The sequence below is a fragment of the Seriola aureovittata genome, chromosome 3 (genome assembly GCF_021018895.1).
Source record: "Seriola aureovittata isolate HTS-2021-v1 ecotype China chromosome 3, ASM2101889v1, whole genome shotgun sequence".
In the NCBI taxonomy this organism is placed as follows: domain Eukaryota; kingdom Metazoa; phylum Chordata; class Actinopteri; order Carangiformes; family Carangidae; genus Seriola; species Seriola aureovittata.
In genome coordinates, this window is record NC_079366.1 from 19,843,221 (window position 1) to 19,870,416 (window position 27,196).

The 27,196-nt window shown below is 40.9% G+C and overlaps 2 protein-coding genes across 2 annotated transcripts; both read right to left on the reverse strand.

Moving 5' to 3' along the window:
* Positions 1 to 249: 249 nt before the first annotated feature.
* Positions 250 to 7,547, reverse strand: mogs (mannosyl-oligosaccharide glucosidase). Its single transcript, XM_056372598.1, has 5 exons — positions 7,452 to 7,547; positions 5,587 to 5,950; positions 4,313 to 4,536; positions 3,955 to 4,148; positions 250 to 2,744 (listed from the first exon to the last, which is right to left on the reverse strand). The coding sequence occupies exons 2-5, from the start codon at positions 5,933 to 5,935 to the stop codon at positions 974 to 976; spliced, it is 2,538 nt and encodes an 845-aa protein (XP_056228573.1). The 5' UTR covers positions 5,936 to 5,950; positions 7,452 to 7,547; the 3' UTR covers positions 250 to 973.
* A 1,216-nt stretch (positions 7,548 to 8,763) lies between these two features.
* pdcd4a (programmed cell death 4a) lies at positions 8,764 to 26,383 on the reverse strand. The gene is made up of 11 exons (XM_056371264.1): positions 25,891 to 26,383; positions 19,024 to 19,326; positions 18,564 to 18,661; positions 16,063 to 16,176; positions 15,602 to 15,823; positions 14,896 to 14,993; positions 14,410 to 14,524; positions 12,276 to 12,383; positions 10,868 to 10,978; positions 10,589 to 10,728; positions 8,764 to 9,959 (listed from the first exon to the last, which is right to left on the reverse strand). The coding sequence occupies exons 1-11, from the start codon at positions 25,934 to 25,936 to the stop codon at positions 9,908 to 9,910; spliced, it is 1,407 nt and encodes a 468-aa protein (XP_056227239.1). The 5' UTR covers positions 25,937 to 26,383; the 3' UTR covers positions 8,764 to 9,907.
* Between the last annotated feature and the right edge of the window lie 813 nt (positions 26,384 to 27,196).

Genomic DNA, 27,196 nt, shown 5'->3' on the forward strand with positions numbered 1-27,196 from the left:
TTCATCCACAGCAACTCACGAGCAGCGATAGATTAATCTTATATTCAGACATCACCAGAATAAGCGCCTAGTGTGAAGGTGTGTCAGGGTCTGAGCCATACGCACAGAGGGGAATTTTATTTTTATTTTCTGCCTCTTGTATTTCAAGCAGAAATTGTAATTACAGGTTCAGATAAAATTTGCAATTTGCATCCATCCATAGAGGTAACATACCAACATTACCAAAAAAAGGTAAAGTATGACAAAAAATGATGTAAACCATTTATTGTTTTTAACAAAACAAGACCAATGTCACAGTCCATGTTGTATTCCCTGCAAGTCAAATATGTATATGTATACAAAATAGGGCTGCTTTTAGAAGCAGTAATTGTAGAAATGTTGACCAAGACTGAATAGAACTTTTTATTTTTTTTAAAACAATTAAATATCAAAATTAAAGAGAAAATGGCACATGTAACAATAAAGTGATTTATTTTTCAAGCTCCTTGTCTATTTAAAACTTTCTTCACATCTAGTGAGGAAGCATGAATCCTCCCTCAGAGAGGTGAACCACCAATTTCCTACTTTTTAAATCAAAGTATATGTCTGTCTTCATTTTCCATATTAAAGATTGCAGTGAATGTACAGATATGTGAAGGTGTCAGGAATATGATTTCATTAAGTAAAATGCATCTTAAGTACATAACTGAAGCACTAGACAGTGCTTAGCTCCACATACAGCAAAGTCAGGGTAGCTGCACTTACACTTGTTTGAAATTGCCCTTCAGAGAGCACCTGTGAGAAACCTGTTATTCTAATTAAAGGTTATATGTGGAAATGAGATCATAAATGCCTATTTGTCAGCTGGATGTTCTTAGTAGAGTTTTAATCAACCAGACAAGTAATATTTCTATTTCTGGTCATGGTGTTGTTCAATCCCATCCAGATAAATGAAAATCAGTATCATAGAAAACATGAGATGAAACCTACAGTATCAGTACTGTTCAGCCATCATTAATACTGTCAGTGCTGACCAGCCAGTAAAGGGGTGGCTTCCTTGGCCCCTACCAGTGCTGTCATTGTATTGTTCCCAGATATATCCTGTTTCAACATACTGTCTATAAACATTATTGATAATGTTAGTCCTGAGTTCCTCATAGAGAGCAGCTGCCTTTTCTTGGTATGGCCCTTCTGTGTTGCTGTAGTAATGGAGGGCTCTCACTGCCAAGAAGTTGATGTTAATCCAAACTGGGCCCCTCCAGTAGGGGGCATCGTGTTCTGTGTTTCGCTTCATATACAAGGGATCGGCCTTGGAGATTGAACGCAGGCCGTACGGTGTCCACAGCTTATTGGAGTCTCTCATATCTCGGAAGATATGTTCTAGTTTGGGTGAGTCAGGTTGGAGGATGTGTAGTAAGAAGGGGAACAAGCTAACGTAACCCAAAGCATTAACATACTGCAGCTTCGGGGCCCTGCGGACTGAGCGCACAAGGCGAGCCACAGGGAACTGGTGACGAGGTTGTCCAGGAGGTACGTACACCTTCTCCTGCTGCAAGGACACGGCCTGAGTGTGGTTGCCAAAGTCGCTGAAAGCACGGAGTTGTTCTGACCAGTGGAGTTCATTCAGCAGGTTGTTGTCACTGAGCACTTGGTGGGAAAGTTCATAGTCCTGATAGGGCTCACCTAGAAGCCGGGCTACACTAGCCATAATGCCTGAGGACAAGGCCATCCAGCAGTGCAAATCTACATGCCGCTCATCTGCTGAGGGGTGCGATGCTCGAGGATAGTCATCCAACCCAGAAGTCAAGGTCTTGGGATTGAGGAACAGATTGGTGTCCTTGTCCCGTCCACGCCAACGATAGGAGTTGGGTAAGGGTCCAGTCTGTGTGGTGTTGTACCACTCAAACCAGGTTTTCAGTCTGGGGAAGAGCCGTCGGAGGAAAGGCAAAGTTGGCTGAAAAGCCGCCTTGTCTGGATGAGCAGAGAGCTGTTCAATAAGTTCCTGAAGAGCTAAGAACAAAGTTGGTGGGTTGGCATTCTCGTTCCGCTGAACTACAAACTCAGCTGGGACCTTACTGCGAGCCTCATCTCCAAGGATCTGCTCACGGGGGATCCAACCCTCCATATTCATGAGGTCTATCCAGTGGGCAATAGCCTCCCTTGTCACCTGGGGATCCCACTTACTAAGCAGCAGCTGGTGAAAGCCCTCATCCCAAAGGAATCCTCTGGGGAAAAAAGAACGTGATGGTACGGCAGTGAATAAAGCACCTTCAGGGTACAGAAGCGGGTATTCGTTGTAGACTGACTGCACCACTGCCTGGCCATAGAAGTAGCCCATTCCACCCAACATGTTGCTGAGCGCTGCTTTGCCAAATTTAATATGCGCCTGGTTAAAACCTTTGTTCTCAAGCCCAAAAGTCCTCTCAAATTTTGCATCAAACTCAGCTTTCCTCTTCTCCAGCTCCTGGGTCATGATGGAGCCCACCAGTTGGTTGGGACGATTGTGTAAGCTTCCAGACTCAAACAGAATTTCAATCTGGAACGGTGTCTGGACAGTTACCTGGTGAACCACAAAGTCACTCTCTTTCCTTGTGTCAGCAGGTTTCTGTTGGTTTTGCTGATGGGGAGGCTTGTAGGTGTCTACAGCAATGTAATGCCTCTTCTCACCAGAGGGAAGGCTGTAGACAAACCTGTGGTTCAGACTGTGCTTCACAATGTCAGTCAGCTTCTCCAAGCCAGGAGACACAGTCTGAAGATAGTTGTAACTGAAAAGGTAAGAAACTATTGTTAACTGTGTAACCTGTGTTTTCAAATCTATGAAACAACAGCAGTCGCACAAATGTTTAAAGTGTAGTTTACAGGGAGTTACTGCTGTACAAGTGATCTTAACAGCACTAGCTATGCTTAGGTAGCCTTAGCTAACTGTATCTTAGCCTTTGCTGTCTCATGTTGTACTGGTGAGTCAGAGGTGAAGTGAATGGTCACAGTAACAATCAAACTTTAAGCTCCCACTTACACTACATCATCCATCTTCCTACGATAACTCATAATTCATACAATTGTTATCATTTCTATCAGTACATACTGTACTTTCTATTTTGCTATGCTGGTCTTCTCTGGCCCTTTTAAAAGTTGTGAAATACTGGCGCTTCTTGTGAATGCTGTTAGACAGCTAGCAGTGACTCCGGATCCATTTAATGCAAAAAGTAGTACCACAGTTCTTTTTGACGGTGGATAAACACCTTCACTGATTAAATCACAGCTGTGGCCTTTCAGGAAAACACAAGACCCCTTAAGGAAAGGGTCTGGTTTTCTTTAGCTTTTCAATTATATACATACATGTGTAGACACACACACGCACACACACACGCGTACGGCCATGCCATAATCCATATCACAACAATGATGATGAAACAAAGGCTGAAAATCCTGCTTTTGCTGCCATCTAGCGGTTGCATTTTTTTTTTAAACCCAGTGTTTATGTAGGATAACTCTACAACACATCATGAAATTACTACTGAGTATCATCCAAAGAATCAAAGTTTAAAGACCACACATCTGATGCTGGGAATCTAGAGAGGTGTAAACAGGCCACATTAAGGGTCACTCTCAGGAACAGTGCTTTTCTGCTATAAAAGATTTGGTGTTTCATCACACTGTAATTTACCACGTGTAAGTTTTTATGAAAGGGTGTTGGCACACTCTCAATGTCTTCTCACCTTTCTATCAAAGTTTATCTACATATGTCTTCTCCTAACTTCACCGATTGATTGATAATCAGCACTGCAAAGTGCAAACAAAAGTTAATTAGTTAAACAAGTTTTTTGTCAAGTTTCTTTGCTAGTTATCTTTACTCCTGATAAGACTGAGCACTCGCAGTCATTCTTCACTATATTCCCTCCATCTTTCTTGATTCTCATCACTTTTTGAAAGTACTGCTGACTTTACCGTTCACTCCTGTATTTATCTATTTACCTGGCATATTTAGCGCTGGATAATTCCCCAGTAACAGGCTTTCGGAAGGTGATCTTAAAGTTTCCAAGCTCCTCTGAGAAACCAGTGATGGATGCAAGGCGATTTCTCTCCTCCACGTGAGCCTCCAGTGAGCCCTGTGTGTCTGCTGCTGCATAAAACATCAGGGAGATGACTGGTGCTTGAGGGGCAGAGCTCTGGCGGGTAAAAACAGAAGAAATCAGCATCCCTTAGACCACTGATATTTCAACAGAAGACAATACAACTATTAACTGCAATATTCATGGCAAAAGCTGGTTTGGGTCATGTAAGGGAACATCTGCACATACAGTAAAGCTGAATAAACACAGTCAGAACTCACATGCTGTTTAGCAGTGATCCTCCAGGTCCAATCTCCTCCATGACCTCCTCCCATCCTCTTGACAAACTCTGTGGTTAGGGTGAAATCGTTGTCTCGGATTTCCTGGACTCCAAAGGTGATCCCATCATGCATCAGCCAGCCATAGCCTTGCAAACGATCCCCCTGCTCACAAGTGTGCCTCAGGTTTACGTCCATGTCAGAAAACTGGCGCATCCACATCATGCCTGGGGAGATATGATAATGAAATGAAATTAATTTGGCTGTATAGCACAGATGATGCACAAATAAAGATGTTAAATTATGCTTCTTACTTTGTGAAATAAAACTACTAGTCAACAGTTTTAGATAAAGGTAATTCCTAAAACTCATTGGTTTGTACTAAGTTACCAGCCAACTGGGTTTTCAGAACACCAGTGCATAATTATTGGTGTTTACTCAGTATTGGAAAATGTAATGCACTGACAACAAACAATATTGGTCATCCAAATTGGCTGACAGAGAAAACAGTCGTAAGAACTGTGGCCAAAAATTACTTGAATTTGACTAGTTCCTGGGCTCATTTCCCACCCTGTTGCTGATCTAGTGCAATTATACACTGAAAATTCATTAACGCAGCAAAGCAAATATTTTGTAAAAAGAAACAATTAAATGTTAAAAGGGAAAATCCATTCTTATTAGTTATTTTGTGTTATTTGAAAGTAGAGGCAGTATCTACAAAACAGACAACTGTCTAGTCTATGTACACTTTTTGCCAGTAACACATTGTGATAAATTAGTGTTTGACTCTATGCCCTCATAGAACGTTACATATAAATAAGTTTTGGTCTTGTCTGACTGTATGGTTACAGCTCTAAATCAGAAAATGTACCCCACAGATGAATGCATAATGTCAGCAAAATTATCATGATATAAGATATTGTTTGGGATTTTCTCATTGTGTTACTCTTTTGAATTCATTAATACTCAATACATGAGTTAAATATACAATAATCCTGCAACAACTGTGTAGTATGTCTAAAAAGACATTTTGAGAAACACCATCTCCAAAATATGGTCACATTATCATCACATCTATTTTCAGTTATTCAGAAATAAATGAGATATTTAATTCTGTCTTTAGCATCCAGCCCTACCCGTACCCTACTAAAATCCCAGGTTATGTTTAATTTTTTACAATATTACAGAAATACCATGTCAATGTCCTATTTTCCTTTAACCATCCCACCATAAATGTGCTTATGAGCTTCAGCTTGACTCTGACTGCATCAGCCTACCTGTCACAATCGACCTGGGACTCCTAGTTTTCATGCCAAAGTAGACTTGCGGCCTGTATGAGCCCCAGAACCTCTCCGGAGAAACTTTGGCACTGCTGCTATTGGCATCCAGGACAGATGGTGACGGGTGCAGAGTCACCACCCGTTTGGCCAGGCTTGACCGCATGTAGAGGGCATAGAAGAACCAGATCAGACTGAATATGCAGAGGCCAATGGAGATGTTGATGAAGACTTTGCCAATATCAACTTTCTTTTTCTTCTCCTTGCGGTGAAACACAGAGGGCTTCTCATCTTTCCTTGGGAGGGGAGCAGCTTCACTGTTCACCACCCTCTTCCTCTGCCTGCCCATCCTGCCCTTCTGAAGCTGGAGACAAGAGGAGGAAGGAGGAAAATATTAGGATTTAAATATTTTTTTTCAGTGTGTAGCTGTGTCAATGGAACAGATAGGCAAAGCTGTTTCAAATAATGCTTCCTTATGTCCTTACACCCTCAAACAGTCTGGAGATCCCTTTTGTTTGTTTGACTGTTTTGGTAAAGAAGAAGTGGCAACCCTATGAGGTGTCTCCCATTGGTTTGTGAACTGCCGTTTGGTTTTTTGGAGCCATTAGAGATTCAGAACAGGAAGAGACTTCAGACAACTTCTCCACTCAGACTGTGAACCTGCTACATGTAAACTGTGTCACACACGAAGACTGATGATGAATAGTGGCCCCTTGACTTTTTGCACCTTACTTTTATTACATATGGGCTGCTGCAACAGCTTTCCCAACTATGCATTACAGTCAACCTATAGACTGTTGCACTATGCTCACTTTAACTGTGAAGGCAGCACACACATTTACAGCATTGTAAATTGTTGAAATTAATGCTGTTTTGTTGATTTTTTGTTGAAGATTGTTGATGGTTTTTATGGAGCATATCTGGCAATTTATTGTTACTTCAGCAAATATCTGCAATAAGCTGATATCAGCCAATATAGCAGCCTGGCCAATTCATCCGTCTAGTTCTAATATCAATGACGACAGATTCATTGATTAATCCTTTTGACAATAGAATGACAGTAGATATTAAAAAATGATGAAGGTGACATCCTCAAATGTCTTGTTTTGTCTGACCAACAGTCCAAAAGCCAAACGTGTTTACTGTCATGTATGACAAATAGAAGCATCAAATCCTCACATCTGAGAAGCTAGACACAGCAAATATTTGATATTTATGCTTTAAAAAATGAAAACGAGTTGATGACTAATATTTTTAGTGATCGACTGAGCATTTAATGGACTGATGTTGCAGCTCTACTGAGCATGCAGGATTAATGGCAGGACCATTGTACTAGACTGCAATGGTGTTAACCAAGTGCATCTGAAAAACTGGCAAATTATGGGTAGTTTCTGATTTCAAAGCAAGAGAAATACAACAAATACTAGTGTTTACAGCCCATAATTTGGCAACATTTATGAGATGAAAATCGTCCTTATTATTTCTGTGGTTGGTCATGGAGCATCCTCTACCGTCTCAGGCTAAACACAGCGGTCTAGCTAACTCTGCATGGTGTATGACAGAAAACGTGTTCTTACGTCGCCGACCATTCAATAATTAAACCCGCTTATATAGTAAGTGTCTCCAATTCAAATCACCGACACCTGTTTTACCCAGAGCACATTCAGCCGGAAACCCGCCGCTACTCCCAGGTAAAGCAACGTTGCCTGGAGGTTGCACGCTAGTAGTACCGTCATGATAACGTCAGTTTTAGCGCTACCGACCGGCTGTCGCAATGTAATATGGCTTTAATTAGTCAGCAACTCAGAAATATGCTTCCAGGACGCAATTCTATCTTAATTTTCAGTGACCAAATGATTACCGACCTGTCAAAATGCCAGAGTCTCAGCTGCTCATTATCCGCTGCTAGCAAACTAGCCACTTCAACTTCCTGGTCAATACTCGCTTCTACTGACGTGTACTCTGCTCCACTTGCTGACGTGCTGCGTTCACGTAATGTCGGCAAAAAGAGTACGACAGGCAATCTCTGTTTTAAATGCCCATCAATGAAAATGGGGCAAATAATTTTGATGATTTTACAACTTTGAGCTAGACATTCAAAATGAATTGGTCAAATTGCCCCAGAGAAATCCTATTTCAATATATAATTTAAAATTCTCCTAATTAGATGGACTTAAGTTTTCTGTTGCTATGCAGTTACAATATTACTAATTTCCCTCTCAAATTGCGAGACTTCTACAGACGCGCTCAGAGAATGGTCCCTCATTTACAAACACATTTTTTGTCCTCATATGTGCTTTATTTAGAATAATGGGGGTATTTTGCACTGACAACTCGAACACTGTTGGCCTCCTTTTGAAAAAAAAAACAACAACAAAAACAACAAAATATACATAATTCCTCTAAGGAATTTTGCAGTTCTACCTATTTGTAATACATGCATTGTTTCTTATTTGTCTTGCTGTTTAACAGTGTCTCTAGATGTTATCTGTACATTGACTGTACCAAATAAGTATAATAATAAAACACCCATTAAAGCAATGAGAGGGGGGAAAAAATGCAAATATTACTTTATAGAGGGAAATATGTCATTTTATTGAAATATATAAAATGAAATTCTTCTGTAGAACAGTGTGTTTTGAACAGTTTGCTGATCCAAAATAAATCAATCAATAGTACAAATATGACTGTAGGAATACAAAACATTAACATTATAGCCTCTACTTGACAGTGGATGGCTGCATGCATGAATGAGTGTGTCTTGTGAATTACACCAGTTTCTAAATATTAACCATTTAACATACATCTCCCTCAATCAGTTATTTACACTGTAGACATTATAAAGCTGTGCTATAGAAACACATAGCCAGGCACCATATACTGTATGTACCATAAATTGTCAAGAGTCAGAGCTTTAGGAGAAATAAAACATCCAGCCTGTGGCCTTGAACAGTTCTTCAGTTACATAAGTTAACATTTTTTACACCTGCTCTGATCAATAGTCAGAGAAAAATGGGAAATGAGAAACCTTAAGATGGTACAAGTGAAAGGATCCCAACTGATGACTATGATCAACAGGTGTGATTAATGTATCTCTCTACTACTCTTGCCCAGTGACTTAATTCTGGTTACTCTTTCACCAATGCTGCTGGCATGGAAAAAAAACAAAACAGAAACTTCATTTTGTTGCCTTTTTTAATGAATGAAATATATTTCTTATCCACATTTCAACTTTGGTCAACATGTAAAACTTTTACAGACAGTGGCAGAAAAATCTGAATATACCCAACATATCAGGGTTGCCTTCTCACAGACATATTAAACAGATTCCAAGTTTAAAGAAATTATCCAGATCAATTCTGTTTTCTAGAGCAAGTTTGAATTTTTATTTAAGGTTACCTGTCCAGAATCCACTGCTGACCATGTGGCTGTGGATACATTAACTGCAAGCAAAGTCAGAATGCTCAAAATATTGCTTGTTCAATTGTATTTACACACATTAACCCCAATTTATTCCTATTTTCATTAAGGGCTTCCAATGTATACTTGCCCTAATGCAATAAAACACCCAAACAGTGCCCAAACACCTCTTGCTCTGATTGCTGTGTTGTACAACGGGAAGATTTGGCCGCAGAGACCAAGATTTAAAAAAAAGAAAGAAAAAAATAAAAGGAAAAGAAAAAAATAAACCTCAAAACTCAAATCAACAGAACCACTAGAACCAGAGGGTTCTAAGTATGGTAGCCTTGAAATAATTTCAAATCATTTGTAGCAGAAAATAAAATGGTTTAGTTCATTGTTGTTGAGCTAAATTTCTAAGTGCTCACTGACAGTATGCTCTCTTTTAAGTGCTTTTTTTTTTCCATTTATAGTGCTTAACATGAAAAAAAATCGAGATGTGGCAACAGATGAAGCAAAGCAAGAGACAAACAACCAAAACTCATCTCGCACAAAACCCAACCTGCCCACCTGTCTGTCTTCTGCAGCTCTGACTTGAATTATTCTTGACAAACAGGTACAAAGACTGAGGCAACGGGGGAACATCAACCCCAGAAATAAAGAATATTCTTACAAAAATGTCAAAAACAGTGATTAACAAGATGAAGGGTACTGAACGCCACTCTTCAGTCTGCTTTCACCAAACGTCAACACTGGTTTGTGTAATGACAACATTATCAGGAGAGGAACAAGGAAACTTGAGACTGCCAGCCATGCCCCATTTCAGAAGGGCATGCTGGAGCGTAAACAGGGGGCAAGAACCTGTAGACACCCCTTCTCCTCCTCCTCCTCCTCCTCCTGCTCTTCCTCTTCCTCTTGTGGATTAGTTCTTGATCACGCCTCCATCTCCTTCACTTACAAAGCGCTTTCGCCCTCTGGTGGAGAAGATATAGTTTGAGAGACATGTTAGTATAATTTTGGCATACACCTTACAATAATAAATGTTAAGGATGGTTATGTTGTATTTTCCTTATTGTCATCAAATCCTGTTAAAAGACCAACAACGAATTGATCCTACTGTTGTTTTGCCTGTTTAACTAAAAGCTTATAGATTATTCCTCTCTGTCAATGTCCAAAACCAACTAAAACACATCAGTAAGCCACACTTTTACAGTGGGTTACTTCATTACCATGCATATGGGTACTGCAGTTTATCTTGAGTTAATCCCATATACACATACTCAAAAGAGAACCAGAGGTGTATTTATCCCCCGTCTGAAAATAGTCCTCATCAAAAGCACTATCTACTCCCAGTGTCCACTAAAAACTAGAGGTCCCAGCTGTTTGGGGAAATTCATGAGCCTTTTTAAGATAAATACGTTAAGCACAAAACAAAAGGCCGTGAGACTGAGATCCACAGAAAAGTTGAGGACGTTAGAAAATATTCACTTTGCACTTTTGGCTTTGTTGACAGTGAGAAAAATAGACAACACCACTAGTGTTTGAAAATGACTTAATTAGGAAAATGGCATTGTTTTGAAGTGCTAATCACTGCCTGATTAACCTGGAGGGACAGGCATCTCTCAGCTGCTTGGTGATGACAGACTCCTGGTAACAGAGGTCCACGAAGGTCTCCATGATCGAGTGGGCATGTGGCACATCGAGGTTGATTTCAGGGAGTTCATCGTAGACACGCTGGAAACCCTGCGTGGAAAACAATGTATAAAGAGGGATACTATTATGACACGGTTAAACACTCATTCGTTTTTAAATAAAGTGTAAAGTTTGTTTAAATCTTTTCTCTCATAGGGAAAGATATTTTCAAGTGCATAAAAAGACTGACCCTGTTCATCTGATCCACAGTGATGAGGCCTGTTTTCCAGAACGACTGCAGCAGCTTTATCATCATATGACTGGCAGTGTCCCCTTTGGACTCCAGCACCATCACTATAGCCTGAAAAACAATGATATGATATAGCATAATGAATAATTGAGACCAAGCGCACCAAGCGTCTAATCGAAAATCAAATATGGGTGGAATAAACGTCTGAGATGATCAAAAAGGATTTTTTTCCAAACACGTGACAATTGCACATTTCACCACATGGTCGCAGTGTTTGGATCCACATGGTAGGCATTCATCATCAGACATTTTCACAACATGAGTCAGGACAAGCTGAAGGTAAGACTGACAACAGGACTTTGTTGTCACCATAATGTACTTTAACACTGACCAAAATAAAAGATTTAAGTTTTGAAATCGGTGACAAATAATCCACTCTGAATTCTGCGTGCAATTCTAAACTGTAACTGAAAAAGTAAAAACCGGACACTTTTGAACAGTGCAGCATATGCAGCACAAAAAGCACCCAGCTGGACAAAAGTACACAATGCACTGTTGCCAGAATGGTAAAAGCTCATAACATGAAATAATACAATTATACATACACAGATTTATATAAATGTATGTGTTCAGTTCCATTTGATGGAAAGAAAATCCAGAATCTGAAGTTTTTGACTTTGACCAGTTGTAGTTGCGGTTGGTCCCCAGTCTAATTTAGAAAAGAAAAACCTGTTGTCCAAGTCTGTTAATTGTGAGTACATTTGAAACCTGGTAACCAACCAGTATACTGCATGTTTATACTTACATAAATAGATGTCATACAAATATACAATACATGATAATGTGTATGTATGTATATATATATATATATATATATATTATATATATATATATATTTTTTTTTTTTTTTTTTTAATACATTAGAGAATAAAGGCTTTTGACTAACTGAAAGTGTATTTTCTTTGCTACATTTAGAAGCATCACAAATACAACATTCAGCAACACATTGTACAAAATAACAATAACAGTAATTACATTTGTATTGAGGATAGACAGTTCCATGTTATGCAATGTGCATCACCATGTTGGATTGATTGATCTGGACTGAGCTTTGCTAATAATACATATAATGCAAATGAGAGAAATCTGCTGCCAAACACACACTGTCCTTGGCAGAAAACAGAAATGAAAGTCTCTGAAGGGATTTTTTTTTTTTCAGTTTTGCTCATCAGTTTACTTGACTAAAAACAAGAGAGAGAAAAAAAAAAAAAGATTCACTTTGCTGATTTAATTATCTTATTTTCATAATGTTGGGAAAAAAATATGACTGAAGACTGAATGTTTGACATCTCTGCAAATACAATTATACTTGGATTCACGTTAAATACATTAAGACTGACTGCAGTACCTCATAGACCAGCTCATGGTGGAAGTGGGGGACTTCCAGGTCCCGCAGACAGTGCTCTGCCTCCGACACATCTCCTGATATCAGGTACTCCTTGAGCAGAAGGTTCATCTGGAAGAAATACACACAAATAAAACCAATGTTGTTTCTTTCATCGTAATTGTTGGAATTTCTAAGTTGTGGTAATACTGGGTTATTAGCAATGTGTGTAAACTTGCATCTGTACTGTCTCTAGAGTGGGTCGTTGTGCCTGCAAAGACTACAGAAGAAAGGCAAGCAGGACAGTACAGGACAGGCAGAAATACACAGTCTTTTCCTTTCAGACTGTATCAGCTGGGGGTCCAATATGCCTTGAGATTTATTGAGCCACATTTGGAAAACTACATTTAGAAGTGTATGAGGGTCAAGAACCATGCATACAAAGATAATTGTGATTTGTCCGAACCAATGCTCCATCCTGTTTGTAATAGGTATTGCAAGTATTTATGTTTATTCCCTACATTCATTTCATATGAAAATGGATCCTACAGCAGTTCAGGGGGCAGAATCCCTTCACTCCTCTGTGAGGCTTTTACCTTGAGGCATCCACAGAAAATGTTGAGTCCATTATTAGCAGCAATAATTTACAGTAAAAGGTAGAATTTGTCTGAATTAATTTGCTAGTAAGAAAATTATTTGTTTAGCTAGTGGTGTTTGTGGTGCGCGACTGATGCTAAAATACTACTTTGGTCTAGATTGTATTGTATTTAACATGTTATATTAACTGTCTTTTTTTTTTTTGGCCCCAGCCTTTATTCTTTCCTGGATATTGCAAATTTACAGCGTTTGGAAAAAGAAAAAAAAAAAAAGAAAAAAAAAAAACCTAACATCTGTTTGTATTCACAGGGCTGAATACACAGAACTGAATAACACCTGGAAGTACCTGTCCCTCAAAAGTATTTTCATCCAAGCTATATGAGAGGATTTACTCCAGCAATAACCTCGCCTCCTTGGGAAATAGACCCTGGCACACACGTCTGATATACCTGGCAACTTGAAGTCAGTTAGAAAAAAAAAAGCTTTTCTTCCAGTTTGAAGCTGCACTTGAATCTTTTAGTCTCAGATTCATTTTCTTTTTTACTAGGAACGGTTATGTCACGCACACTGCTGAGCTGCATGTACTGTTTTACTAAAAACCTATTTATGGAGCAATTAGTCACACCACTTGGGATTTGAGAAGAGCGTGATTGATGCAACAAGTGCAAAAGCCTCTGAGCAAAACCAACACATCTGAGTCAACTCTGGGTCTAATTCACTGAGCTGACGGAATGTGTGGCCGTCTGAGCATCATGAACGCCACAGCAGGAGGGAAAAACGTAACGCTGACATGCAGGACGGCGACAGAGGGGAGGATGAAGACACTGAAAGGATTAGTAGAGGCTGCAAGTAAAAAGGACAACAATAGAGAGAGGTTAGCAGTGAGTCGAAGAGGCCTTATGCCTCCTCCAGCCCAGTATGCTCCCCCCTGAGGCTGCACACAAGCAGGCAGGAAATCAAAACCGGACAGGAGAGCCTGAGGGTCTGAGGGCTACTGAGGCTTACACAATGCTGTATGACCGAGGACGCACCGACATGCCACTCTCTCGATTCTAAACACACACACACTCACTTAAAAAATGTTGCATAAGTTACAAGCTGTGCTCTTGAAACTCCCACACTATCCACACCCACATTAGCATGCACAATTCCAGAAAATCCAGACCATGGAACAATAATTGTAAACAAAGACTAAGCAGAAAACACGTGGGGTGCAAGTGTGTGTGTGTGTGTGTGTGTGTGTGTGTGTGTGAGCAGGGTGCACGTATCAGTTAAAGGCTTGGGTGTGTATCCGTGTCGGCCCCTCCTGCGCACTCGTTTTTGCAATTCCCACTTCTCAGGGGAGAAAAGTACCCTGCTGACACAGCAACATAGCAGAGGGCTGGCCTGTTGCTCTCTACCCAGCATGCATCTCTGCCTTCTGTTTACATTACATAATGCCAACAGTACAACAAAGAAGTGCAAAACACTGCAACCTCAGGTGTTGGGAGTAAATCATTGTGATTTCTCCATTTATTGTTTTTAAAATGTACAATACCCTCAGTGGTTGGCCTGAACTTACCTCTTTGACGAGATGTTTGACAGGTCTCAGGCCTCCACCCACACCCCACACATTGTCTAAACGCATAATCTTCGTCTTCATGGTCAGCAGCACTGCAGCACGGTCTAAAGCCACTCTGGAAAGACAAATGGGGAGAGTGTATTTACATTACATCTAATAATTTTGACTGGAGGGATTTTCCCAATTTAGCATGGAGGTCCAAAATGACCAAGATAGCACCACAACAAAAGACGCTTCATTCTGCGTAAACGTTATCTTACAGCCACATAGAACCACAGGAAAGGAAGACATCTGTTCCTCTTTAAAGAAAGTGTAAAGTAGCAGCTGTTTTCAACACACGGAGGAGGAATGCCAAAGCGTATTTCTGCTACATCCGTTATCTTGGTTTGTTCATCTTACCATAAAACAAACAACATAAATTCGTTTTTATATTTGAGGTTGAATTTTTTTTCTCTCTGCACATTGACTTTGCTCGTCATGGCTCACCTGGCGTGCTCACAGTCCACTTTGCCCTTGTAACAGTCCAGGAAAGACATGGGGAGGACGTGGTCCGCTATGGCTCTGGCTATGAACTGGCCTAACATCTGAAAGAGAAAACATCTTTTAAGAAACATGGAAGTCTCCCCATATCGCATATCACAAGTGCAATGTCCTGTCAGTATGACGACGTGCAGACACAGTGCAACGTCACTGAATCCTTTGACTGGAGACACACAGGAAACCTTCTAGACAAACTACAAATATGATCTAGACTGATTCACAATATCAGACTAACCATTCTGTGGGGTAATTACAACAGACACTCAGCACAGATGATGATTTAAGCAAGTGATTTTTTGGCTTTTGATGACATTCTCAACTGCTAACAATTAGATATAAAAAACAGTAAGGGTGGAAAGAAAATAACTCTTGAAAACACACCTCAGTGTTTAATTCGCTACTATCAGTGTCTTTGTGAGACGGGGAAGTTACTGGTGTTAAATTCTCAAGTGGTGCGTGTAACACCAGTCAGTACCTCATGAGATTTCATGAGAAAGACTACTGAATGCATGTTGTGTCACATTTAATCTTTTAAGTGCAGCGTGTCCCCTCCCACTTAAGAGCTACTTATGCGCACAAAACAATTATAGATCCACTGAATGGAAATCAGTGGCTCATATCTGCTGCTTTCTCCTCTGTGTATCAGTTTTACCTGTGGAGCCTCCGGTGTGTCCAGTATGAGGTCCGGCAGCTCTTTCAGCATCTTGTCGAAGGCTCGGGCCATGTCACTCTGTGACAGCATCTTGCCCGACAGATCAGAGAGCAGGCGGGAGGTCAGCTCTCTGTGGCTGGCTTTGCCCTCAAGGGACAGGGACACGGCCAGGGAGGAGAACTCATACTTATGGGGGCCCAGGTTGAGCCCCTTCAGCAACATCTGACAGGAAAGAGAACAAAAAAAAAAAAAAAAAAAGATTGTTGTGGAGTCAACTTCTCAATTCTGAATTAATAATGTACATTATACAAGCGTAAACTCTGAAATACATAAAGATTACAGAACTATCTCTAACCAATACTGCTACTGACGTCCATCCAATTATTCTCTAAAGACATTCATTCCTGGTCAGCATGCACTGAGTGAAGGGATGAGAAAGTGCTTTATCTGAAATCCATTACCTGGACCTCTTTTGTGTCTCCGTGTTCAAAGTACTCCTGCACAATTGGGTTGACCATTTTTTCCAGTTCCTTCTCATCAACCTCTGGCACAACTGTTGCATAAACTGTGTCCCCCTGTGCAAGAACAGACACGCCATCATCAGTAAGAAAAATCCATTCACGTACACAAATATGCACAACAAAGTGGATGCATATGAATTATTGCATATAAGCTTTTTTTCTTTTTTAAAATCATATCCAGCACAGACCATTGAAAGTTAAACCTTACAACCCGACAGAAAGCTCAATATCAATTCGAGTCAGTTATATATAAAAAATACAAAAATAAGAAGCCAATAATATACAATGCGAGGATTTAAAATCTTGTTTAACCAGTTCGGAAAAGTTATACCACGCCATAATAATTTCTTTTATTTTTTATTTTTCCAGTGGAATCAATGGAATTTTCTTTAAAATGCCTGTGTTATCCGTCCCTTTTCTGTCCTTCTGTAAAGCACACTAGTAACTTCAACTTCTCTCTTCTGTTTCCATGCTGCATAAATGAGTGCCAAGTATGTCGGTCAAACCAGTCCAACTAACTTTTTGTGGTGAGATGTTACTCGACCTGGAGAGCTGATCAAATGACTTCAACGTCCTGGAAAACTTTGAGCATTTAAATAATTGCTCTATTGTCTTCCCCTTCTCTGATGAGGCCAAGCTCATGTAACAGGGAAAATAATAAATAAATCTTGGTATAAAGGAAGATTATAGCCAAGAGTTCAACAAGCTGATTCATCTTCCTGTTTTCCACTCATGTTACGTGAAGTGACTGTTGACTGTAGAGGATGATGGGAGGGACCCAAAACAATCATTTCTGGCCAAGTACAGGCAAAAGAGAGAAAAAGAAAAACTGTATTTTTTTGTCCTCACATGGAGGCCATTGATATATTAAGCAAGGATTGGTCAATTTCCCAAGGACAGGATGCCCCGTTCCACTCAGAAATCCTTCATCAGGTGATCCCCTAAGCCTGATTCAAGAGGTCACTGTCTGCACACGTCCCATCTGTTTTTTTTGTACCACTCTGTCCCAGTTCCCTTGTAACACACTGACATCTTTCCACTACGTTCCTGCAACATTCAAGGCCAAATCACACTGGCTTTTCTGAGCCGTTCCCAAACCCTTATCAACTCCTTCCTGACAGAAGCTCCTTTCCCACTCTGCATCCAGTCAGCCTGACCATTAACAGCAGACCAACAAACTTGGCCTACAGCATCACACGGAGCATTCGCTTGATAACGGGGTTAAAGATTGAAAACACTGTTGATCGTGATGGGACAGAGCCATCTGGATCAAACGAGCATGTGAGGAGGAGTGCTGTAAACGAGCTTCGGCCAAATGATGAGGATTTTTTGATATAAAAAACAGCTTCGTAATTACCAGTAGATTAACAATGCCGTATAAATGACAGAAAATACAATGTTGTCTTTGATCATATGCCATCTGAGAAATTGCAATCAATGACAAGAGAGAATGACATTCTGTAATTCATTAGAGATGCAAGAGTACATATGCTTGTTGTCTGAGTGTGGACAATCATTATCTTGTTCACAGGGCGAAGCCTCTTTTCTATTCAGTGCGTCGTCGCAGCAGCAGCGCCCTTTCAACGACATTGTTTGACACAAGACATAAAAGCTGTCATCTAATACACCACACACACACACACACACACACACACAGCTTTGATCAGTGGTCCTCTTTGGAACAAAAGGCTGCTCCATCAACAACAGGTCTGACCAACCAACAACAGTGATGAACCAACCTGTGCTGGTGACGCTCATTCATCACTGGGGGGGGGGGGGGGGGGGGGAATAACAGTGGTGGGAGGATGTGTGTAAAGATCGCTGACGCTCGAGTCATGTCAGTGTTTTGAAGCCAATTTCTTCAGGGCACTTCAGAAAGACTGTTTCTCTTTTAAGCCGAGTTGAAACAATTAAATCAGAAAATGAATGTGCAACTGTTATGAAAATAAATCAATCTTAATAATTCCTCTCAAATATAAAGATGTGTGGCTTTTCTTTGTGTCATATGACAGTAAGTTGATTATTAAGTAATTATTAAGTTTTGGACTGTTGATTGGACTAAACAAACAATTTGAAGACATTACCTTAGACTCACCTTAAATTCTCAAATCTCCTATTTTATAACAATCATCAGCCACAACTCATCTGAGAAAAGTATTGGCAGCATTTTCCAAATTTAAGTAATGGTGGTTGCAACCCAACTTTAATGATCGTCAAACTGTACAAGCTTTCTTGGATGATGTGGACAAAAACTATTTCACGTTTTTACTTGGCTCTCATGTATCAGGTTTTCTTAAAGACAAGGATTTTTTTTATCAACTAAAAGCACAAAACCAAATGTCTCAAGTTTCAATGGAAGTCCAGTCCAGTAAACATGCACATAAAGGTATCCACAATCTAAAACCCAGAAGAGACATGGTCTGTCACACTCACTCACTCACCTGGGCAGATTCATCATAGTTAGGGTCCCGTACATCAGGCTCCTCATCTTCATAAACCATCCCAGCAGCCCCCCAGACTCCTTTCCCACCTGCCCCACCTGCCGAACAACCAGACAGCAAACAAACCGTGAGGGGAGCTTGCCGATATAACTTTTTATAGTTATATAGTTTGTGCAGCTAAAAAAAGGCAGGTCATGAAACACACAATGTTTCCAGCTTGTCACTGTGAACAATCAGCCCATACACAAACCACTGACTCATTTCATGGCCATTCTTTATAACTGGGAGCATTTCTATCAGTGCCTTTTCCTTTTCAACTCTAGCAGTACAACGTGTGAACCATCTGTTATTTGTTACTGTTGCTCAAAAAAGAGGAAGTCTGTGTCTTCAGTGCTCCTCTACAAAGCTGAACTTTCCCCAGCTGTGTAAAAATGTGCTGCTCTGCCTCTGCCAAGTGTACCTTTTTTTGGAAGGCCTCTGCCCTTGCCCGTCCTGGATTTGCGGTCGTTAGTGTTGACTTTGCCTTTTGGACTGTGTGGGTCGCTTCCTGCCAAATCTCCTGACTCAGAGATGGACTCGCTGGTTGAGTTGCGGGACGAGGACTTGCGCAGGCGGCGCTTGGCTTTGGCTTTGAGCCGCGCCTCGTGCAGCGCTTTCTCCTGGGGCGTCCAGTTGCCGTTCACCTCGGCTTCATTCAGCGCTTCGTCGTCATCGCTGTAGGGACGGTTAGCCCCCGCCAGGTTGTCGTCGAAAGAGAACATCCCTGTAATCAGAGAGTTGAAACAGATGGTTTGCTGTTAACAACTTTGTTAGACGATTGGACAGTTTCTAATTCCACTAAACTGAGGTCAATTAATCATTCTTTAACAAACTGATATTTAAACAAGAGTATTGTTTCATTTTTGTGGCAAAAGGATGGAAAAGGCCCTTTCCATTTTGAATCATGAGAAGCATGTTCACTTACATCTGGAGAACATGATTTGTTGGCCGGGGCATCTTTGTAGCACCACTACGCTTCATTTATGGTATGTTGTAACATTTTATCTGTTATCAAAAAAATGAAAAAAAAAAAAAAAAAATGCAGCTCCTGCAATTTGCATATTGCACTTGGCCACATTGTGATGTCAATAATATTCTGATTAACTGCTCAGCCCTAGTTTTCTGACTTTGAAGCCCGGTTCCAAAATGCTCCAGAAAGCCTTCCTAAGTGACGGATGTTATGTGTTCAACTTTTGTATATAAGTGTCATGTTTAAGTGTCTGTCTACTTTGTTTGACCTTAGTTTTGGCCCAGTAATGTAAATGGGTATAATTTTACTTCTGGTGGATTTATACTTTTCTTTCTTTCTATTCTATTCCTTAATAAGAATGTAAACCACTCAAAAAGAAACACTAACAGAATCTTTAGTCAGAATTTGTGAGTCTCTATTACACATTAGTTCATTTCTGTGTCGAAACGAATATCTCTATAATAATTTGAAATATTCAGATAAGTTATCTCATCTACACTAGTGAATCAATTACATAAGTATGCCATTTTTACAGCTGCTGAAACACTGATAGTAAAAAGTGCACTACACAACTTTATGGCCCAGCTCTGCTAATATTGTCTGCAAACAAACTGTGTCTGTCAGAGATGTTTGTAAAGCCTTAAGTCTAAAAAGGATCTGCCAACAACAACAACAACAACAACAACAACAGAAACAACAACAACAGCTAACAAAATACAGTAGGTTGTTTAATGTGGCTTAGCTGCACTTAGGGGGATGCATTCTGTTGAAAAGACAAAGTAATGCTTAACATATTATTGCTGGGAAAAAAAAAAAAAGAAAGAATCCCAGTGCTTAACTTGCTGATATTGTTTGACTTAGATTTACCTGCACTGCAACCGTGACAGATTATCTAGTGTGAATTCAGCAGACTGCATGAGCAGCCTTGCACTGCAGTAACAACAGCAGCTCAGGGCATAAAAATAATGTGCTCTGCTGCATGTGCGACAGCCACCTTCATATGTCATGGCCGTCTTTTACACATCAGGCCAAAGATCACACAAACACCCAGAACACAACAGAGGATTCATTCTCTCACTCACTCTCACACACACACACACACACACACACACACACACACACACACACACACAAACTTCTTGCGACACTCACCAGCTCTGTTAGCAGATGTGAGATGGGTCAATGTGTCAAATAACTACATACACTATTAGGAACTATAATATACTATATGCTGTCTGTGGGTAGAAACAGTTATGATTTTTAGGAATCTAATCTCAGGTTGCTTCTTGTAGGTGAGGAAAGAGACACAACAACAACAACAACAACAACAACAACAACAACAAGTGGTACTGGAGTGTTCCTGCAGGCCTGGGAGGGAGGGAGGGAGGGAGGGAGGGAGGAAGCAAAGAGGAGCACATGTTGGAGAAATGCTGACACCAGTATTTTTTTTTTATTCCTCTGTCTTCTCGCGATCTGTCGGCGGCAGCCAGAGTGGACCTGACTACATATGGCTTGGTTGGGACCATGACTGGTCACATGACAGGGCTGTAGGAGAGCAGGAGGAGGAGGTGGAGGAATTTCTGAGGCTGTAATGAATACTTAGATCCCTTATGCATGGGCCCAAACGGCAGTTAGAGGAATTATGGCCCTATAGATTACAGGAGATGTAGAAAAAACACACAGAGGGAGGAGAGGGGAACATGTCCAAGCCACAGATAAAACTAACAATCTAAAAAGCAGCAGCAGCAGCTCGTCTGCTGTAAAAAAAAAAAAAAAAAAAAGGTTGCAATTGAAGTCGTTATACAAAAACAGTTAACTTACAACCTACTTTTACATGAGCTCAAAGTTTTGCAGAGTTCAATCAGCTCAAGAATGTGAGCAACAAATGAAGGAAACACCTTTGAGGAAAAACAAGACACCTCCCTGAATTAACCTGTTGTATTAAGAGAGGCACCACACCCTTGGCCTTCAAAACTCTGTAAACAGCCGACCATGTGTCATCTGCTCCTTCTACTGCTTCTACCTCCTCCCCTCATGGAGGCCACAGGGCCTGCCAGCACTGTAAATTAGGAACTAACCAATGGCAGCGTGCCAAAACACACGACCGGCCAACTGGAAAAGAGCAGAAAAATGAGAGGGCAGAAAAAGTCGGAGCCATTTGCCAAGACAAGAGTTGCAAAACAAGCGTAACAGAATGCAGCCGAGCTAACTAACTTTCTAAAAAACACGGCACACAGACCATGTGCCTCTGTAACGCCGAGCTTGACTGTAGCTGCTAAAAAGAGCTGTTGTCCTTACTCAACAACGGTAGGCCTGTGTGTCACTGTCGCGGTCGCATAAAGCTGCACTCTAATATCTAAACCCAGAATTCAGCAACATAACTATCAAACCACTCAACACTGTCACGACGGTTTTCAATATCGCCCCCACAGTTAACCAGTTTTTAAAAAAGAAACACACAGGCAGATGCAGACCAGCAGAGGACCTCTACCCTACATGCTGCGTGGGAGCGTCACACAGCCGGTGAGGCCGAGCTGCAGTGTTGAGGCGTTTACTTTTAGGCATCCATACAGTGGCAGTGCTTATGAATGAGAAGGAGGTCAGTGGAGCAGGGATTTCACACACCTAGGCTCAGGGGGGACCTAGTTTTCAAAACCATAAATGCAACTGTAGGCTAAGCACGAGTTAGTGTAATTTTGGGGGAGAATCTGTGAAATGCAGCACCATTTTTAAAGTGTAATTCCACTCAAAAATATGTTTTTCCTTCTTGTTACTTCACCCTGCAGAGTTTGACACCGTTTTGGGGGGAAAGTTTCTGTGCTCGCCTTGAATCGGAGTTTGAGATGCGTACTCAGGATTGACTGAGCAGGATTTTATGACTTTACAACTGGTTCGGAAGTCAATTACTGTCCTGTGCACAACCAACAAGTGTGGTGTGGAAAACACAAAGCCTCCAGTGCACATACACAAATTAAAAATATCTGCAAATACCTAAATTGTGGATTGTCTTTCAATGTGGAAGAAGACTGTAGATGTCATTTCCAAACTATCATTCAAAGCACAGTATTAACATAACATCTTAATAAACATGTCTGGAGGGAATCTTTACAGTAAGGACTGTAACCCATCATTAACCAGATGACACAGATTAGTTTTGAATTTCAACTCTAAAATAAGCTTCAACTAACCCCACAAACTGCTTTGATTCGGGGTCAGTCAAGACGCTGAAGAAACTATCAAAGACTTATGAATCCCTGTACACTTAAGAAATATGTAGCAACAAATCCAAGACTGCCAGCACCGTATGCACTGGATCAACTTTTGGTCACAGTCTTGTGTAAATCTAACATGCACAGACCGTGTTGAGCTTTGCACATTTAGACAACTTTATGTTGTTTTTAATTCTTGCTTGCTATGCTTTTAGATATTTCCTTCTTTTATTCCCCCATTCCTCTCCTTTTTGTTTCATGCTTCTATGTTATTTTCCAAAAAAAATAGAAATGCCGCCATTTTAGCTGGAGATTTCTTAGAAGAGACTCTCAAATCTCAGTAGAACAATTTGGTTAAATACAGGTCAAACGGGTAAATATCTACTCAGCTTTCTCAGTCAACACATGTATGATGTCCTCTAAGGTCAAGCAGCCCTACTGTAAAGTATGTGGCCCTGTGGTGATTATCTATCACAGGGAGCAACGGGTGTGGCTGTCCTGGGGGTTTAACTGTCATTTCATCCAATGAAAGGAGACACAGCCACATTTTTTGCAGAAAAACATATTTCAGATGTGTCGCCTAAACTTGTTTGCATATGGTGGATTTGTGTTTAAATATAAAAACCGTGACAACAGAAGATGAGAAACTGGCCACACATGATACACAAACACGGGTACATGAGTTGGCACATGTGAAGCAATGTTATGTCTCTTTTCTTCAACAATACAGTGAGAGAAGAATGAAAATTTTCATTTGATGGAAACTTTTGCTGACTATGCTTCTTGAGCCAGCCTCTGTAACAGCTGCAGAGTGACAACATTGATAAGGGGCAAGGGGAGGTGCATACAAAAGATTAGAGATACTCAGATAAACGGTTAACAGTCTGATAAAGTGTGTGTGGTTTGTTTTTCTAATGCTCAACCAAATCGCTTCCACTGGTGCATTGTAAACCACTTACTTTGCACGGGTGGTTTGTTCAGTTTCCAAACTGAAGGACTTAATGACAACGGATGGTGTGTGCAAACACTGTTTTCATGAATGTATGTAAGGGAAGAGGGTTAACAAAAGAAGAGAAGGCAAAGGCCATAGCATTATGTGTACTCAGCAGGCCACGAAGACATCTGGCTTGACATTTATGTCAGGGGGCTTCTTCCACGATGGACGTATTTATCCAAGGAGTTACGTAAATGTTCTCACATGTGGGACTCGACACCGGCTTTAAATCTGCACCTATAGGGCACTCATCGCAGCACAGATGGTCTCTGTGTCACTTGAAAACTCGCCCAGTCCGTACAGATCATAAGTGGTGAAACACTACTTGACAAGCCAGCAGGCCATTAACATAAAATGATTCATGCCTTATTTTTAAATCTCATTTCTCATCTCAGTTATTCATTAAGACAAAACACCAAAAAAATTATGATACTACTTGACTGAGACAACTATGTACCTCCCTGTAGGTTGTTCCGTTATGCCTCATATGGGGCTTTTTTGGGCCACTCGCCAGACTAACAATTTTAAGACATGACTTTAAGATCTGATAATTAATCTGTAATATGGTAGCTTAGTTGTAATCACCAGTCTCAAGCCTGAAACGGATGACACAAAGGCCTTTGAAGCCTAAATGACTGATGGCAGATCCATGTTCTACTATGGAAGTTTTACACACTCCCCATAGCGTTGTGTGAGTCCAGTGTCCAGTGTGACCCCACAACATATAGAGGGATTGTTTTCGTCTTTTTTTTTTTAAATTTTCCTTTCAGCTCAGACAATAGAGTCTTTGACAGCATGTGTGTGTGACCACCTCATCAACAGAGGCTGCTCCATCAAGCGTGGCTGACCCTCCTTGAGAAAATAGGCCAGTCAAGTTCATGCAGGAAAGCCCATCTGCGCTGCTTTTACACACACATATGCGCGCGCACACACTAAACAATACCATAACAAGCAAAAAACAAACCATGTGGTGTCTCACATGGTCACAGATTTACCTCTGTGTAACCTCAGGTGAATCAGCTGTAATGTTTTTTCCCCCAATCAAGGTATTTAATATTTGAGATTAAATGTTTATCACACATGTGAAATGTCACTTTGACACATTATAAACCTGCTTACTATATTTCTTACGTAACCTTCCAATAAATAGCAGCGCAGAGATTATGTAAGGCTTTCCTATTGGCTCTTATAGTAGGCTATACGTGTCGACGTCACGGCCAGGCTTGAGAGAGGAAAACGGAACCCAGTGTGCCATGGGCTCAAATATCGTTTAAACAAGCCACTGTGCAATGGCTGAAATCACTAATCACAAACACTATGTAGTGTGTCAAACTGACAGGATGAGGTGAACACGTCTAGTGAATCTCGCATCCTGTTTTTGATTTGCGCGAAAAGTAAACAGAGCGCGGATTTGTTCTGTAAGCATATATCTTATCAAAGAAATCTACATTTCGGAAGGATAGAAGCGTCATATTTGTTCTGCGTCTCTGTCTAAATAAAGGTTTAAATAGCCAGAGTGACAGAAAAAATATTGACATATATGTATACGAGACTGAGGAACGGTAACAATACGGGGGGGTGAGGGGGTGGGGGGGAATCAGGAACCAAAACAGCTCATTTTCTGTCATGCATTTACTGATTTAGCTGCAGAGGAAAGTCACAGCAGCTAAGCCAGTGTGCACACAACGACTAGTCAAAGCGGAAGTAAGCACTGTGGCCTCGTCCAATCAGAAACGTGAAAGGGTTAAATGTGAAAGCAGTTCAACAACAAACAACAGTATCAAAGCTCCAGAAAAGCTAAACGAAAATGCTAATGGAGTTCGGTTCTAGTTGCGGTGTCGAAAGTGCAACGTTGCGTCAGTGAGCAGTGATTGTTGCACCAGTGCTCGGTTTGAGCGTGTGAGTGTGCTGAGAAAGAGAGAGAGAGAGAGATTGAGAGAAAGTGTGTGTGTCTGGTTTAATGGGAGCACATGGTGGAGTATGGCTGGCGCTGCAGCCCATCCCATGCAGGGACAATGGATCAGGGAGAGCACGCCAGCAGGCCCAGCGGTGGCTCCCCGAGACTTTGCGCCAAAGCGCGGCTACATAGCGCGCGGCTCGGTGCATTTCACTCACCGTCGGCTTGCGGAGCGGTGGACCACGTATCCACTTCGGTCGCCATGGCGCTCTCCGAATGCTCGATTAAAGATCCTCAACGGACGGTGCGCTCCTCCTGCCTTCAGCTGCAACAAATCCCCCAAAAACTGCCAGACACACGTCTGCAGAGCAAGCTGTTTATCGCCAAACAGTCTTTTAACAAATTGCACGAGACGGAGGGGGTAAAAAAAAAAAACCCTCAAGTCTTTCTGACTCCTTTTTTTCGTGCAGCTCGGTCTCAGCTGAAGAGAACAAAAAAAAAAATTTATGAAATTGGATTACAAAGAGACCAGAAATGCTGAAGAGTGAAGCAGATAAATGCAATAGTTTAGCGCTCCTCTCAGCGTGTAGTGCTGGGAAGAGTCAACTAACGAAGCTGAGGTTAGGAGAGGAACGCATGTAAACTAGACGGAGAGCATTTCAGCAAACAGCCACCAAGATAAACAAAGTCTGTTTTTAACTTTGCAAGAGAGATCCGAGCAGAAGTCACGTGGAGAAAACGCGGACGGGGAGTGGTCAGAAGAGGGGGTGGGTGCTGGTCCATTCTGACCAATCATTGAGCAGGAAGAAAAATCGCCTAATATATGGCTTTCTTATTATATACCTTTTCATTATTCTGATTTATTGTCATGGCGATGAGGTATTTTGATTTATTTAATTATTATAATTGTCCTTCCTTTTGTTCATTCTGTGGTGAACAGTGTTTTTTCTTTCATAAATATTTTATCCATTAAGATTCATTACATCAAGTTGCATCAAGTTGGATCAGTTTAACACACTATTTGCCCGTTTGTGACGTCAAACATTTTAATTACACTCTTTTCTAGCATTGTAATGCTTTTTTATGGAGATTGCAGCAAAACGCAGTGGCTGCTGGAGGAATGGAAAACTGTGGGTGGTGTTCCAGATGTTTGGGTGTTCACCTCAGTGCATCCATGCTTTTCTGTCCTTTTTTTTTTTTAAATTTCATCATCAGCCTGTTCAAAGCAGTGCTTGCTCGGGTTTGATGTTGCGCAAACCCACAACCTTTGTTAATTTTTTTTATTTTAAAATCAATATCTTTTGGTGGGATCTAAGGGTTTGAGATGCTGACGATGTAATTGGCGTGTGTACTGTGTTGCCTGTCATCTTCCTTCTCACTCCCTCACTACCTCTCAGGTCTCATCTATCTGACAAAGGCAAAAAGGAGCTTTTTAAAGGAGAAATAAAGTTAAACTTGCTGTACATGTACACAAGTGTTTTTGTCATCTAGGATCACACCACCAGATGGTGCTAAAAACCTGTA